We start from the raw sequence: 17867 nt of genomic DNA, 5'->3' as shown, positions 1-17867 counted from the left end.
CAACTCTGATAGTTCCAGTAGTTTGTGCACTAACATCTGGTGATCTGAAGATGGATGAGATACTCCTTCATATCCTGTGCAGACAAAACTGAAATGCTATTTTAGACGGTGACGACCACACAGACCTCCCTCTTAGCCCCAGTAGCTGTACAGCTCCCATAAAATAATCTGTCCAGAAATAATTGTTTTATTTTAGATCCAGACCTTGTCTTTGACAGTCACATCAAGGAAATGGCACAGAAATAGTCATGCCAAGTTTATTTGTATCGACTTTAATGTGGCAGTGGCAGTCTCAATGGACTGAATGGGCCATGATTAACACTTAACCATGACAAACCAAACTGTGTTTTTTGTTATTTAGTTCCTAGCATTGATTACTCCAGCTCTCCATCTCAGCTCTCAAAAACATCACATGATCAATACTCGGCAGCTGTGTGTCATGATGTAAAGTTGTAAACTAGACATTGCAGACAAACATAGCCGTATGATCTCAGTCACTCTTATCCTGCTCCTTGTAAACGCTTACAGTAAATTGACTATGAAGTTACCATTGATTTTTCCACTGGTCTAGCAACACAGTGTGTCAATGATTAAATTCTCCTCTGCGAGCACTCCCTGTGGAACAAGCTCCCTGCTCATGTCAAGGAATGAAGGAATCACACACTGACTGTTGCTTACGATATCTTCCAACTCGTGACTTCTGGGAAAATGACCCCTTTGTTTCCTTCGGTTCAGTCTGTCATTCATCCTATCAAATGCCCTGGTCTATATCTTCAGTGTGGGTGCACACACGAGCACACAAATGCTTGCACACACGCACGCACCCATGCACATTTTTGAGTTTAATTTCTTGCTTTTACTGTATTTCCTGTACTTCATCTGGATTTGTGCTTTTATTTTTATTTTTCTAGGGGAAAAAGGGGCTTTGTGACAGTCTCGGATCAAACTGGTATATAAATGCAGTAGCCTTTCTGGGACTACGCAAACTCTTGTGTGTGCTTTTATTTTTTATTTTCTTTATTTTTTTCTGGGGGAAAAAAGGGCTTTGTGAAATTGTGACAGTTTCGGTTGGTTCAAACTGGTATATAAATGCAGTAGCCTTTCTGGGACTACGCAAACTCTTGTGTGTCTGTGTCCTTGTGAACAGGCATGGCAGGATGCAGTGCTGGCACGCCAGGCAGAGGTAGATGGCCTCTCCTCGCTGGCACAGATGGTCCTGGAAGAGTCTCACATCAGCAGCCGTGTGAGCGCTACAGCAACGCAGCTCACCACCCGCTACCATGCCCTGCTGCTCAACACACAGGTGGGCCACACTTTGTGTTGATCAGATCCCCAAAAGATCATGTCTACATGAGTCCGTTTTGCACATGAATGGGCGGAGGCTCATGTACGTAAAGGGGGCTCATCTGTAAAAAGCCAGAATAGAAGTTGTATTACCATAACTTGAATATGATTGATAGCTATGATTTGGCTGGCACTTGTTTCATCCAGTATACACACAAGAATCCTATCAAAATCAGGTCCATTTCTTCACTCTTGGAATTTCATGAACACTATGGATTTTGCTGTGTACGTTGCCCTTGCCATAAAGACATGTCATTTGTTCCGGGGAAAGTCTGGGCTTTGTTTCTGTAACACCCCATTGACGCAGCTTTTGAGAGTAATGCCTGTGAGAACGGTCAGTGTTGTACTGTACGCTCAAATATACAGTAGTCTCTCTATTCACCAGCTTCTCCGGAGGGCGACTAAAGGAAAATCAATGGGACTCCTCTGGTCTGGGGCTTCGACTGTAATTAAATGCTACAGAAGGCAATCTCACACCCAGCACCAAGAGTGGAAAGGCTTCTCTGGCACAGCATTGATTTTTTACACTTTCATAACACCTCAGGGTGTGTGTGTGTGTGTGTGTGTGTGTGTGTGTGTGTGTGTGTGTGTGTGTGTGTGTGTGTGTGTGTGTGTGTGTGTGTGTGTGTGTGTGTGTGTGTGTGTGTGTGTGTGTGTGTGTGTGTGTGTGTGTGTGTGTGTGTGTGTGTGTGTGTGTGTGTGTGTGTGTGTGTGTGTGTGTGTGTATACTTGACACCTCTCCCTTACACACACACACACACACACACACACACACACACACACACACACACACACACACACACACACACTTTTTGAGCACATCTTAAAATGAACATGCATGCATACAGTATGCTTACAAACACTCACGCGTGCATGCACAAATAAGCATGTTCTTCTTTTCCCCTATTTCCATGGATGCATGTAATTATTCTGTGTAAAGTGGGGGCCATATGGGCTGAGAGGTAAAGCTGCTACCTCTTCCTCGTCAGGAAAGGTGTGCACTCAGCACTATCAGCTAATTGGAGCTTCTCACCATGGGATTCGCCATGAATGATGTGTCAAAGCCCACATCAGCCCTCACCCCCTCCTCCCCACTCATAGTGCTGCTGACTGTGAATCAGTCAAGTGGATAATGCGTCAAAAACTACCCTCTCCACCCCGTAGTGAAGGTATTGACATTTGGGGGATGAAAGTGCTGTGGAGAAGGTTATTTTTCTGTTTTGATGGCTGATCAGAGAGCTCCTTTCTGTCTCTGTGGTCCCTATTGGCTGACTTAAAACACTGGGGTGTATAGGCTAAAGTCTCAAATGTCTCCACATGAAAGAGATTACAGGTCTTCATAGTCAAAGAGTTTTCTGTGTCTCTTTTTGACCAGATAGACACAGGCTTGTGAAAAATAACAGTCACAAATACGTTTTGATATTTGGATCAAATATTTGGATATTTGGATCAAATCTGAAGGACTAATATAAAAAAGAGTGTTGCACATAAATGGGCCTCCTGGTGGCACTCGAAAAGGCGGAATTGAAAAAAACGTTTTGTGCGTAAAAAGTTGTATGCAGATCAGTGCATGTAAAGACGTGACTTGGCCTGTTATAGCGCCACCATAAGGCTGACTTGAAAAATGTCAATTGGCATTGCTTCCTCAGCCTATAGTGGCACCAGTTTCACTGCACCTGGGCCCTGCGTTCATGATTTGCAGCATTTTGTACAAAACTTTGGAATGTAATCTTAGCCAATCAGTGTAGAATCTGAGAAATCCAATAGACTCGTCTTGATCACATGACTACAGAGATCATGTGTGCCGATTTGCGTGAGATTTGGATGAAATCTGTGCGACTAATATAAACAAATGGGTTTATCAGAATTTGGCGTCATATGGCTATAACTGGGAGATGAGGGTCGTCGTTGGCATCCAGGGAGTGTGTCACGATCCGTGACGTTTTCTGCTGTGTTCTAGTGTTCCTTGTTCCTAGTTTGTGTGTTTTAGTGTTGTGCTCTTTTATTTTGTAGTATTTAGTGCCCTGGTTTCCTTTGTGGTTACTGTTACCTGTCTTGTCTCACCTGTGATTATTAGTTTGCTCCACCTGTGTCTTGTTAGTCTCTTAGCCAATCCCTGTCTTGATTTTGAGTTATGTTCACCTGTGCCCTGTTTTCCTTGTGTGTATTATAGCCCTGGTTTGTTGAGTTCCTTGTCAGTTCATTGCTGGTTGTCAAGTGTGATGTTGCTTGTTCCTGGATTTTGGTGAATAAAACCTCCTGCATTTAGACTTCTTTGCCTCTGCGCCTCCCTGTCCTGCATCTGGGTCCTACCCTGGTCCTACCTTCTTGATTCACATCGTGACAGAGTGTGTATGCAACTGTGCACAGTTTGGGCGCAAACTGTGTGCCGGCGATTAGCTGGTAACGGACGGACAGACAGACAGACAGACACACACACACACACACACACACACACGCACGCACACACGCACGCACCCAGAGTGCAAAACATACTCTCTCCCCATGCCTTCGGCCAGGTGGAGACAATAAAGGCAGCAATGGCTACTGGCTAGGTGGTTCCCCATATGACTTACGGTATATTACACATGAAAAGCCACATATGATGCTATGTATTTAGGGTCTTTGTGTCTCTTTACACCAGCAGTGACTTTGCCAGTATGTATTGCCAAGTCACTGTGTTTCTGTTGACTATACTGTACCTGGATTCCCTGGATTGCAGATAGCTTTTGGGGCGTTGTTTACATAGTTTTGAGGAAATAATTCTTGGAAACAATATCTATTTACTACAAGAAAAAGTCTGCGAACATTTTAGGCAGGAAATACCATATATTCAGTCATGTATTAGTTCCCACTGTCTCATGTTGGCTTCCATGTTCTGTTGCTGTTCACATACAAGGGGGTGCGTGCGTGTAAGCGTCCGCCGCAAAATGCACGTGCACACGCCTCGTTCATGCACATTTTTGCACATTTTCACGCGGAAAAATTTCCCTCTCCACATGCATGAACAAACTGACACAGGCAATTAACCAGGATAAGGTGCCGATACTGTGATACAGCATATTTATTAGGCCTAGTAACAGAAATCAGTTTTGATTCAAATATTATTATTTTTCCCCTCCTGTCCGAGGGGGGGCTGTGCCTGGGGGGAGGGGGTGCTCCAGCACCCCTACTTCCCTCAGCCATGGACAGTGGCTAATTTACTGACATAATAACTTGAATTAACGTGAATTAACGTGAACGTGAACACACACACGCACACAGCGATAATAAATAGAAAATCTCTGCCACACATGTTTGCTTGGCACAGTTGATATTGAGTGTACGAAGGACAGAGATGAGTTTATGTGTATCGATCGTCTCTGTTTATGAAGACAAAGCGATTGCAGCTTTAGAGGAGGCTCGCTAGACAGTGGCTAATTTACTGACATAATAACTTGAATTAAATGTTTTTGTTGAATCTATGTAATTGTTCTGGCCATAAGTTATTTGACAAATGCACAGCATTGAGAATTGTAAACCACCTGAACCGTATCATCTCTCTTATGGGGGTTACATTCAGCAAAAATAGCCGATCTACAAGTTCACAACTCGTCGCAGTCCATTGTCGGCGACGATACTTAGTGTCGCCCATGGGAATCTGGTCAACTAAACGTAGGGCCCAAGGGAATAAGGTCAATTTGAACGGTTGAATTGTAGCGTGACATGATATATTACTAATCGTGCATCATCTCTCTCTCTCTCTGTCATCTCTCAGGAGACCATCAAACAGCTGCTTGAGGAACTGAGGAGCATTGAGGAGGCTGAGAACCTCTGCACGTCCTTCTCTGATTGGCTCAGCTCGGCTCAGAATAATTTCACGATGGTGATCGACAGTTCTGAACCTTTGGACCGGGTCACTATGGAGAGAAAGATGAAGAAACTGGAGGTATATGATTAATTCCTGCTTGCGGTCCACAGTAATTACATGTGTAAAAGATTTGCACATTTGTGACCAGATTTGACTGAGGGGCTGCCATAGTGCAGCCTCCAGCTTCTCACCAGAGGAGAAAAACTGAATTTATTTATTTATTCAAAATGAGTTAATAGCACAGGCAGACTGAAATCCACATGTAAATATTAAATAAATGCTTAAACATGTAGCTAAGTGTAATGTTAGAGTCCACAGAAGTGAACCTTTCAAGCCTGTTTTCTCAACTCGCTGTTTTCTGCAAGACATTATTACTCTATAAGCCATATATCTCTAAAACTGGTGGGTCAAACTGAACAACCAATATGTCAATTTGAAGCTATGATTCCCTGCTTTCATACGACATGAAAGCAGGGAACGAAAATTAAAAGAAATCAAATGGCAGCCCCTCAGTCAAATCTGGTCACATTTATGGACCTATGTGTGTCAGTGAGATATTCGAATCAAAGTACATTGAATAGCTTGTGTAAAGCTGTGTGTAGGTACGGTAATGCACTGCACAAAACTGATGAGCTTGCGAGACTGCGGTTTTGCAGTGGGAAATGTTAACAAAAGCTCATCTGAGTCCAATATCCTTCCTAGCCAGCAGAAAATGTGCTTTTCTAATCTACGCTTGTGCCAAGTAACATAAGGTGCCTGTTTGTAGCATCAAAGCAGAGTGCACATTTGTTTTGGCAGTTGAGCTTAGGCTGCAGAATCTGCATGGGCAATTTGGTGTACCTTTAATATCTGGACAGTGTGCTAGACATGCATAAAACTTATACCGCTGCCTACAGTATGTCACAATTATAACAGTTTTTTCTTTGTGTGAAATATGGGCTTTGGTGCAAAATATCCCAGCTCTCTCTCTCTCTCTCTCTCTCTCTCTCTCACACACACACACACACACACACACACACACACACACACACACACACACACACACACACACACACACACACACACACACACACGGCGATAATAAATAGAAGATCTCTGTCACACATGTTTGCTTGGCACAGTTGATATTGAGTGTACGAAGGACAGAGATGAGTTTATGTGTATCGATCGTCTCTGTTTATGAAGACAAAGCGATTGCAGCTTTGGAGGAGGCTCGCTAGCAGGTAGAGCCCCCCCACCGTGTGCTAGAGGATGAAGAAGCACCAGTTGTCAGGATCCTGCTGGTACAGACACTGTAATTGATGCTGTTCCCTTACCACTTCATATCACACGTGTGCATATATACTGTACGTGTGCTCACACACACACGCACGCGCGCACACACACACACACACACACACACACACACACACACACACACACACACACACACACACACACACACACACACACACACACACACACACACACACACACACACACTTTCTTTTTTCTTTATTTTCTATCTCTGTCACTCTCTCTCTCTGTCTCACACGTGCGCATATACAGTACATACACACATACGCAATAGCCTGATGATGAAAGCTAGATGGTATCCCATAGAGTGTGTGTGTGTGTGTGTGTGTGTGTGTGTGTGTGTGTGTGTGTGTGTGTGTGTGTGTGTGTGTGTGTGTGTGTGTGTGTGTGTGTGTGTGTGTGCGTGTGCGCGTGTGCGTGTGCGTGTGCGTCTGCATGTGCGTGTGTGTAGTATATGTATGTTTATCTATCTAGTTTATTTCTTTTACTTATTCATTTTTTTCAGAGACACACACATCTGTTGTAGGCTTTGCAGTAATCCATGTCTGGCAATTATGCCTCCGTTTCTCTGCACTGGGACTGAAGTCACCACATGGGCCCTGCTAGCACTGCAGCCAGACAATACACTACGGTCCACATGGGCCCTGCTATGCTAGCACTGCAGCCAGACAATACACTATGACCCACGCTCATGCTCCATGTCTTGATCATTATGTATCGACATTGGAAACAGTGATCAATGTCTACTATAATGTCAAGGGTGCTTAATGTAATTGGATGTATGTATTTTTTTTTGCAATAGTGAACTCCACACCCTCTATATTCAATCAAAAGGGGTTGGCCGATGGAGGGGAAAGGGACTGGTTGGAATAATGTCTTCCTTCCACGCGCTACGTCCAACCGGGGAAACTCCCCCCTGTCAGGTGAAATGAAGCGGTTTGGACGCTCATGCATTGAAGGAAGCATGAGGTCAGTCCGTTGCTCTCTCCAGGTTGGTAGAGGGAGTGTACAGGATTACATTAGATAATTGACACTGGGTTGGCCAAAGTATCTAACCCCCTCTTACAATGAAGGCAAAAGCATTGCAATTCACCTGATGGATCTAGATTCTAGAACTTACCGTAATGAGCAAGAAAGTTAGAAACGTGTACAAAGTAAGACATTGCACCAAAAACACAAATCCTAGCATATAGTGATATCCAGCTGGAGGTACTGGTCCTCTGTAGTGGACTTTCCTTTTTCATTAATTTGCATTGTATTTGAGTAAAACGGTATGGTGAGGCAACCACGCCCACTTAGGGGACATTTGTGTACCTTTCCGTACTAGTGGCGTGGCGTTGGATTGTCTGTTCTATTTGAAATCGTTAAGTCAGTGACGCTTTCCATAAGTCGGCATCGATGCAGACTTTGCTTAAACCTCTTCCTAGTAAAGTAAAGTAAGTAGTAAATATAAATTACCCACAGTTCATATCTTTGTAACGTTAAATAAATGTCATCAAACAGTAGGGGTTTCTGCACCGTTCTCAAAGAGAAATAGAATGGAGGAGATGTATTTAGTAAAGAATAAGGGACATAACATAATTTTTTTGAAAAGTAAATTATATATATATATTACTGTGTATGTATACAGAATATACAATTTAAAATTAATAATATACACTCAAGCTAAAACACACATCATAACCTAAAGAGAATAATAAAACAAGGACAGTCCTTTTGATCAGAGCAGGCAGACAATGACTGAATGGCTAATGTACTGCCGTAGAAGGTCAGCTTAATAATGTCCTGCCTCCAGGATATTTTCCACCCTGATGTAATTGGAGGAAATGATGTTCAGGGAATGAACAGTGTAAAAATATATTTCCCAGACTTTGTTAGCATGCATTTTCAGTATGAGATGTGTATGGAGCCAAATCCATGCCAATATTATGTGTGTGTTCGTAAAAGAAAATGCGTAAAAAATAAATCTGTAAAAGAAAAATGCGTAAAAAAACAATCCGTAAAAAGAAAATGCGTAAAAAAACAATCTGTAAAAGAAAAATGCGTAAAAAAACAATCCGTAAAAAGAAATGCGTAAAAAAACAATCTGTAAAATAAAAATGCGTAAAAAAACAATGTGTAAAAGAAAAATGCGTAAAAAAACAATCTGTAAAAGAAAAATGTGTAATAAAACAATCTGTAAAAAGAAAATGCGTAATATATACGAATAGTGTTTTTTTGTGTTTGGACTTACGAACAGAAAAAATGCCAACCTGAGTTACAGATGCTTTTTTTGGTTCCCCAGTGAAATCACTGCCAAAAATCACATGACGGCTGAGAGCCAATCACGTGAGGCCTTTTCCTCTACCCAATCAAAAAGCTCCATAGTCTGCCTGGCAACTGAGGTTGCCATGTTTGTCTGGGGCTACGTTATAAGTATAAGTATAAGTTTATGAATTTCAAGTTTAGCTATATATCCATATCTTGTCTTAAAACAACCACTCAATGGCCAATTGACTAATTCATTATTTTAGTAGCCTATATTAAATAGGGGGGTCTCAAGGTTCGGGGACCCCCACTGTCCCCATGGACCCCCCGGGACCCCCAAATGGTAACTCTGTCATTTCTCAACTGTTTTGGACGGGGGTGGGCTCGTTGGAATCTTGTCGCCCCCCTGGGGGCGTCTTTGGGGGTCTCAAGGTTCAGGGACCCCCAGGGACCCCCCAGGACCCCCCAGGGACCCCCAAATGGTAACTGTCATTTCTCAACTGTTTTGGACGGGGGTGGGCTCGTTGGAATCTTGTCGCCCCCCTGGGGGCGTCTTTGGGGGTCTCAAGGTTCAGGGACCCCCCCGGGACCCCCAAATGGTAACTCTGTCATTTCTCAACTGTTTTGGACGGGGGTGGGCTCGTTGGAATCTTGTCGCCCCCCTGGGGGTGTCTTTGGGGTCTCAAGGTTCAGGGACCCCCCGGGACCCCCCAGGGACCCCAAACTGGTAACTCTGTCATTTCTCAACCGTTTTGGACGGGGGTGGGCTCGTTGGAATCTTGTCGCCCCCCTGTGGGCGTCTTTGGGGTCTCAAGGTTCAGGGACCCCCAGGGACCCCCCGGGACCCCCCAGGGACCCCAAAATGGTAACTCTGTCATTTCTCAACCGTTTTGGACGGGGGTGGGCTCGTTGGAATCGTGTCGCCCCCTCTGGGGGCGTTCTCACGGTTTTGGAGGTTCGGGGACCCCCCAGGACCCCCAGGGACCCCAAACTGGTAACTCTGTCATTTCTTAACCGTTTTGGATGGGGGTGGGCTCGTTGGAAACGTGTCGCCCCCCTGGGGGCGTCTTAGGGGGTCTCAAGGTCCGGGGACCCCCCAGGGACCCCAAAATGGTAACTCTGTCATTTCTCAACCGTTTTGGACGGGGGTGGGCTCGTTGGAATCGTGTTGTCTCTCTGGGCACATCTACAGTACCCTCTTGAATGCATATTCCTCCTTCATCATACACTTAAATATAAATCCCAACAGCTATAGCCTATGTACACCCACGCCAATAAATCACACCTGCATATACAAACAAGTAAGACGCGCAAACGCGTGAAGCGAACGCAGCTTGTGTGTGTGTGGTTGTGTGTGCGTGTGTGTGTGTGTGTGTGTGTGTGTGTGTGTGTGTGCGCGTGTGCGTGTGCGTGTGTGTGTGTGTGTGTGTGTGTGTGTGTGTGTGTGTGTGTGTGTGTGTGTGTGTGTGTGTGTGTGTGTGTGTGTGTGTGTGTGTGTGTGTGCTACAGCTGCGCCCTGTGTGTGTGTGTGTGCTACAGCTGCGCCCTCTGGTGGCGGGCGGGTGGTGTAACAGTGGGACAGACACACACACAGACACACAGACACACACACACACACACACAGACATTCAGCCCTTGCTGTCATAGTAAGTGGCTCACTGCGTTCGCAATTACCCATCATGTTACAAAGCTCTAACACTAATGTAACTGCCTCTGTGTCAGTCAGTGTAGTATTTTTCAGTTATTTATTTAGGTAGGAACCAAAGTTCTCTAGGGCGGAACCTTTGTGTTATATCGCTATTTTCCGCCTGACATTTATTAGCGTTACACCTACCCGAGGAAGTCTACTGTTTTCGTCGTGTTTCAGTGTTGACAGTTTGTGTATCTGCAAGGTGGCTCATAGCGAGTTTCACTTGCATGTTAAACAGCTAAGGACTACAAATGTTTGGCTGCAGTCAATTATGAGTATTATTGTGGGGTTGTATGTTAGATGTGGTATTGAAATTGATGTAATATTACTTTCATTACTGTATACAAATAAACTTTGGTACATAATTCACATTAAACATCAGATCAGAAGCAAGAGTGTAGCAACTCATAATGTAATAGCAACTCATAATGTAATAAGGGCTCAAAAAGGCTCATAATGTAATAAGTTAAATGTAATAAAAACTCATAATGTAATAATCAGCTCATAATGTAATAAAATCATGAGCGCATAACGTAATAACAGATTTTTCAAAAAAAGACGTGTTACATTATGAGTTGCCTTAATAGGCAGCTCATAATGTAATAAAAGTTCATAATGAAATAATGGCCCATATTGGTGAGAAAAGTCTTACACTGTCATTGTTATTACCTCTGTTGACAAATGTAGACTTCCATATGGCCCATAATAAAATGTGACTTAGGCCATTTTAACACACCTTTCAAAATGGGAGTGAATGGGACTGAATGGGAGGTACTGTTACTATGGGACTGATAGAATGGGACTGAATGGGAGTGAAAGGGAGGTACTGTTACTATGGGACTGATACTATGGGAGTGCATGGGACTGAATGGGAGTGAATGGGAGGTACTGTTACTATGGGACTGATATAATGGGACTGAATGGGAGTGAATAAAAGTGAATGGGAGTGAATGGGGGAGTGAATGGGACTGAATCGGAGTGAATGGGTTGAATGGGAGGTACTGCTACTGTGGGACTGTCACTCCCATTCAATCCCATTCAGAGTGAAAGGGAGTGAATGGGAGTGAATGGTAGGTACTGTTACTATGGGTCTGTCACTCCCATTCAGAGTGAAAGGGAGTGAATGGGAGTGAATGGGAGTGAGGGAGTGAATGGGAGGTACTGTTACTATGGGACTGTCACTCCCATTCACTCCCATTCAGAGTGAAAGGGAGTGAATGGGACTGAATGGGAGTGAGGGAGTGAATGGGAGGTACTGTTACTATGGGACTGTCACTCCCATTCAGTCCCATTCACTCCCATAGTATCAGTCCCATAGTAATGGTACCTCCCATTCAGTCCCATTCACTCCCATTCAGTCCCAATCACTCCCATTCAGTCCCATAGTATCAGTCCCATAGTAACAGTACCTCCCATTCACTCCCATTCAGTCCCATTCAGTACCATTCACTCCCATTCAGTCCCATTCAGTCCCATAGTAACAGTACCTCTCATTCAGTCCCATTCACTCCAAATTCACTCCCATTCACTCCCTTTCTGTGTCAAATGTCTTTGTTCTCTGATATTATTTTAAACACTGTGGCTGACCCTAAACCATGGTTTATTAAAAAATAATTGGAATAAAACATTTTGCCTAAGTCACTTAATGCAGAAGTAATTTGGCCTAAATAACGTTTATAATTGCCTAAGTTAAAATGGCATGTTCAGATATTGGCCCAAGTCATTTTATCCTTACATGTTACATGATTGACATACACCTTTATTTGTATGTCAATAGTCATATTTATTCATATTTTTTGTTTAATTAGTTTAATAAGGTGACGATATGAAAGTCTACATTTGTCAACAGAGGTAATACAAATGACAGTGTAAGACTATATGGGCCATATGAAAGTCTACATTTGTCAACAGAGGTAATAACAATGACAGTGTAAGACTATATGGGCCATATGAAAGTCTACATTTGTCAACAGAGGTAATAACAATGACAGTGTAAGACTTTTCTCACCAATATGGGCCATTATTACATTATGAACTTTTATTACATTATGAGCTGCCTATTAAGGCAACCCCCTAGTGGCCAATGACGTTATTTGCGTGTTAAATCAACAAATCCCTTGTGGCCAATGACGTTATTGACGTAGTACTTAGTACTTAGTACTTTTTTTTTTTTTTTTTTTTTTTTTTGCATTAGCTAGGTGGGGGTCTTACCCACAAAGTTTTTTTTTTTTTTTTTTTATTGGCATCATGACAAAATAATAATCACACCTGTGTGAACTGAGTTGTGAAACTCCCCTCTCTCCCCCCCCCCTCCTCCTCCCCCCCTCCCGAGATAAAGACATGAATCATGACAAAATAATAATCACACCTGTGTGAACTGAGTTGTGAAACTCCCCTCTCTCTCTCCCCCCCCCCCCCCTCCTCCTCCCCCTCCCTGAGATATAAATACTTTTATATCAATGAAACCAAGGTGTACTAAAATGCTTATAAGTAAACGATGGAACATGCTAGGAACATATTTTTTTTTCCGGTGTAAACTAGAGACTTGCAGCTTTAAAATGAGATATTTCGTGACATTGAGGTCATATCGCACATTTTTCTATTGTCATTCAAAAAGTCGCCAAAGTTGGCCTAAGGCACAATAAGATGATATTAAGGGTGGCAATAAGCCAGTTAAGGCAACTCATAATGTAACACGTCTTTTTTTGAAAAATCTGTTATTACGTTATGCGCTCATGATTTTATTACATTATGAGCTGATTATTACATTATGAGTTTTTATTACATTTAACTTATTACATTATGAGCCTTTTTGAGCCCTTATTACATTATGAGTTGCTATTACATTATGAGTTGCTACAAGAGGCTACCAATCCGTTTCGTCCATTGCCGAGAAGTGACAGGTCGGCGACGACAACGAGGAAGGATGTCAACACTAACACCGCAGCCTCGATTGAAGGACCTCGTGACACAGTGGAGCGTTGCGTGCAACCGCACCACACATTATTGTTTGGGAGGGTCGGACGTTCTCATGAGCCGAGCCCTGTAGGAACTGTGTGTGTTGTTCATTGACTGTGCTTTGCATTGTTGAGATAACATTGTTCATTTCTGGCTAACATCAAGGGGAACTATAATTGCTAAATGCTAACATTGCTACCAGCTAAAGTGCATTCATTTGCCGTTGCAAAGTGTCGTTTCTAACGTTAACGTAAACAAGAAGACCTGACGTAATGCCTTATGGTGCCGTACACTAACAGTTAACAGTTCTATTGAGTTGTACTTGAAATGTACTGTAATTCTGCAAACTTAATAAACCAATCAATCAATCCACGCCATGACTTAAAAAAGAATGGTGCAAATGCACAGAGACTTGTGTTTATTTCTATTTTTATATAAAAGCAACAAAATACATTTTCGTTGTGGCTTGAGTGTTTATTGCACAGTAACTGAGAAATTGCACAGTTTTGTCGGGAAACGGCGAACCTTGTCAGAGGGAAATCGCTTGGTTAAATGTCCATATCAAGTGATATCTGAAAAGTGTGTGAGAGAGAGAGCTATAGTAAGAAGAATATGCAGATGAATATAAATGGTTCTCTCTGTCTCTCCCTCCCATCAATAAAGATCTATCATAAGAATGTCAAGAGTTACCATGTGGGAGCCCCCAGAGGTCCCCGAACCTCCAAAAACAACAAGCCCACCCCCGTCCAAAACGGTTGAGAAATGACAGAGTTACCATTTGGGGGTCCCTGGGGGGTCACGGGGGGTCCCCGAACCTCCAAAACCCTGAGAACGCCCCCAGGGGGGCGACACGATTCCAACGAGCCCACCCCCGTCAAAAACGGTTGAGAAATGACAGAGTTACCATTTGGGGGTCCCGGGGGGCCCCGAACCTCCAAAACCCCGAAAACGCCCCCAGGGGGGGGCGACACGATTCCAACGAGCCCACCCCCGTCCAAAACGGTTGAGAATTGACAGAGTTACCATTTGGGGGTCCCTGGGGGTCCCGGGGGGTCCCCGAACCTCAAACCCTGAGAACGCCCCCAGAGGGGGCGACACGATTCCAACGAGCCCACCCCCGTCCAAAACAGTTGAGAAATGACAGAGTTACCATTTGGGGGTCCCGGGGGGCCCCGAACCTCCAAAACCCCGAAAACGCCCCCAGGGGGGGGCGACACGATTCCAACGAGCCCACCCCCGTCCAAAACGGTTGAGAATTGACAGAGTTACCATTTGGGGGTCCCTGGGGGTCCCGGGGGGTCCCCGAACCTCAAACCCTGAGAACGCCCCCAGAGGGGGCGACACGATTCCAACGAGCCCACCCCCGTCCAAAACAGTTGAGAAATGACAGAGTTACCATTTGGGGGTCCCGGGGGGGTCCCTGAACCTTGAGACCCCCAAAGACGCCCCCAGGGGGGCGACAAGATTCCAACGAGCCCACCCCCGTCCAAAACAGTTGAGAAATGACAGAGTTACCATTTGGGGGTCCCTGGGGGGTCCCGGGGGGGTCCCTGAACCTTGAGACCCCCAAAGACGCCCCCAGGGGGGCGACAAGATTCCAACGAGCCCACCCCCGTCCAAAACAGTTGAGAAATGACAGAGTTACCATTTGGGGGTCCCTGGGGGGTCCCGGGGGGGTCCCTGAACCTTGAGACCCCCAAAGACGCCCCCAGGGGGGCGACAAGATTCCAACGAGCCCACCCCCGTCCAAAACAGTTGAGAAATGACAGAGTTACCATTTGGGGGTCCCGGGGGGGTCCCTGAACCTTGAGACCCCCAAAGACGCCCCCAGGGGGGCGACAAGATTCCAACGAGCCCACCCCCGTCCAAAACAGTTGAGAAATGACAGAGTTACCATTTGGGGGTCCCGGGGGGGTCCCTGAACCTTGAGACCCCCAAAGACGCCCCCAGGGGGGCGACAAGATTCCAACGAGCCCACCCCCGTCCAAAACAGTTGAGAAATGACAGAGTTACCATTTGGGGGTCCCTGGGGGGTCCCTGGGGGTCCCTGAACCTTGAGACCCACAAAGACGCCCCCAGGGGGGCGACAAGATTCCAACGAGCCCACCCCCGTCCAAAACAGTTGAGAAATGACAGAGTTACCATTTGGGGGTCCCTGGGGGGTCCCTGGGGACAGTGGGGGTCCCCGAACCTTGAGACCCCCCTATTTAATATAGGCTACTAAAATAATGAATTAGTCAATTGGCCATTGAGTGGTTGTTTTAAGACAAGATATGGATATATAGCTAAACTTGAAATTCATAAACTTATACTTATACTTATAACGTAGCCCCAGACAAACATGGCAACCTCAGTTGCCAGGCAGACTTATGGAGCTTTTTGATTGGGTAGAGGAAAAGGCCTAACGTGATTGGCTCTCAGCCGTCATGTGATTTTTGGCAGTGATTTCACTGGGGAACCAAAAAAAGCATCTGTAACTCAGGTTGGCATTTTTTCTGTTCGTAAGTCCAAACACAAAAAAACACTATCCGTATATATTACGCATTCTCTTTTTACAGATTGTTTTATTACACATTTTTCTTTTACAGATTGTTTTTTTACGCATTTTTCTTTTACACATTGTTTTTTTACGCATTTTTATTTTACAGATTGTTTTTTTACGCATTTTCTTTTTACGGATTGTTTTTTTACGCATTTTCTTTTACAGATTGTTTTTTTACGCATTTTCTTTTTACGGATTGTTTTTTTACGCATTTTTCTTTTACAGATTTATTTTTTACGCATTTTCTTTTACGAACACACACATAATATTGGCATGGATTCGGCTCCATAGATGTGCCATTGAAATTTTAATTTGAAAATTAAGTGGTAAAATAAAGTTGTTCGATTTATGAAACCCATGTACGTGCTACACTGTATAGTGAACCATAATGATTTTTTCCTAGAGCAATGTTCCAGTGGGTTAATGTTCCAGTGGCTCCACTAAGTACATTATGTACATGTACTACAGTTATACCATACTCAGTCGGCAGTCGGCAGCTACATAGAACCAAGGTACAGTACATTACCATATTTAACTGCAAAAGGTTCATTAGATAGAAGTAAAGACCAATTTAGCGCTTCAAGATGTTCTTCAAGGTGTGGTTCGATAGGTAGTAAGTATACTTTCTGACTTGCAGACATGCCGACTTAAGTTGAACAAGATATTAGTGCGTTTCAATATTTCTTTATGGTCTACCGGGGGTCCATAAGAAAACATACAAGACATACTGTGACAGGAAAATAAACCATGCAGGAAATCACCAAACTGCACTTACAACTCACGTCTCACGACTACTTACAGAATGTCCCCCTGCAGTACTACACTTGACAGACAACAGAAAAATAGAAAGTTAACACATTAGGTCAAATTTGATAATATGGTATTCCAAAACGATGGGACTACAGTATAGAGAGCCAGTAATCTTACTGAAGGGGATATACAGTACCTTATAGCGTAGTGGTTCCCAAACGTTTTCATGTGAAGGACCCCCAAATTAGCACTTATCATGCCTGCGGACCCCCATTTGAAAAGATATGCCAGGGACCCCCATAAGAGAAGATTTGTACGGCTCTAGCAGTGATTCTCAACCTGTTTAATTTCAAGCAGCCCCAGTTTGACAAGACTACAGACCCCCATTTAATGGCATTTCTGGGACCCAAATTTATATTGTAAAATCAATTTTAATATAACTAACTCTCAGAGTTACAGACCTGTAAGGGTCCATTTGGTTCCCCTGTAACTCTCTCAAGGACCCCTGCTCACTAATGAACACAATTGGGTATGCAATTGAAACACTGGTTGTCTCATTACAGCGATAATACAGGCACAATGGCGGTGTTATTGACATGCTGAACATGCCTGCGAGCGTTCGTTGAAACAGGAGCAATGAACGTGCATAGAGGGACACAGATCTTATTACTGCATTATCAACAGCGATAGCTGGAGACCTGGGGTTGTATAGGTATAGGTTCTCTCTGCTAGGGAAGTAATACCCTGATTGTGTGTGTGTGTGTGTGTGTGTGTGTGTGTGTGTGTGTGTGTGTGTGTGTGTGTGTGTGTGTGTGTGTGTGTGTGTGTGTGTGTGTGTGTGTGTTGCCCTGGAAACCCCTGCTGCTGCTACTGCCCGTTAAGGGTCCTTATAATTGGCCCCTCCTTTCAAATGATTCACTGTGGCTCTCTCCACACGCTGCATGGTCACGCGGTGTCCTCTGCTGTCTCATTGAGGTTCCGGCATGCAGGTGTTAGCCTGCCGGATGGGTTCAAAGCCTTCCTGTTGGAGTGCAAAGCCTGTTAATCTCACTGTCAGGATGGCCTCAGGTCAGGTGGCTGGGGCAGCGCCGGAGGTGTAGGGGAAAAGGAGTGCTTGTTACGTTGCTTGCAATGTACTGTAGCACTCCTAATCGAAACAGCTAATGTTGACCATGAAGCACAGAAACAAT

The 17867-nt window shown here is 44.2% G+C and overlaps 1 protein-coding gene across 1 annotated transcript in view; it reads left to right on the top strand.

Moving 5' to 3' along the window:
* syne1a (spectrin repeat containing, nuclear envelope 1a) overlaps positions 1-17867 on the top strand; it is a gene marked incomplete at its 5' end in the record, with an annotated part of 181085 nt that overhangs the window by 79036 nt on the left and 84182 nt on the right. Inside the window, 2 exons of the mRNA XM_083790017.1 lie at positions 1148-1303; positions 5102-5272. Coding sequence (XP_083646143.1) covers positions 1148-1303; positions 5102-5272 — 327 coding nt within the window. The remainder of the gene's footprint in view (positions 1-1147; positions 1304-5101; positions 5273-17867) is intronic.

Source organism: Protomyctophum parallelum (assembly GCF_964188405.1).
Source record: "Protomyctophum parallelum genome assembly, chromosome: 19".
Taxonomy (NCBI): domain Eukaryota; kingdom Metazoa; phylum Chordata; class Actinopteri; order Myctophiformes; family Myctophidae; genus Protomyctophum; species Protomyctophum parallelum.
Note: the sequence above shows the minus strand (reverse complement) of the source record. Positions and strands in the feature narration are given on the sequence as shown.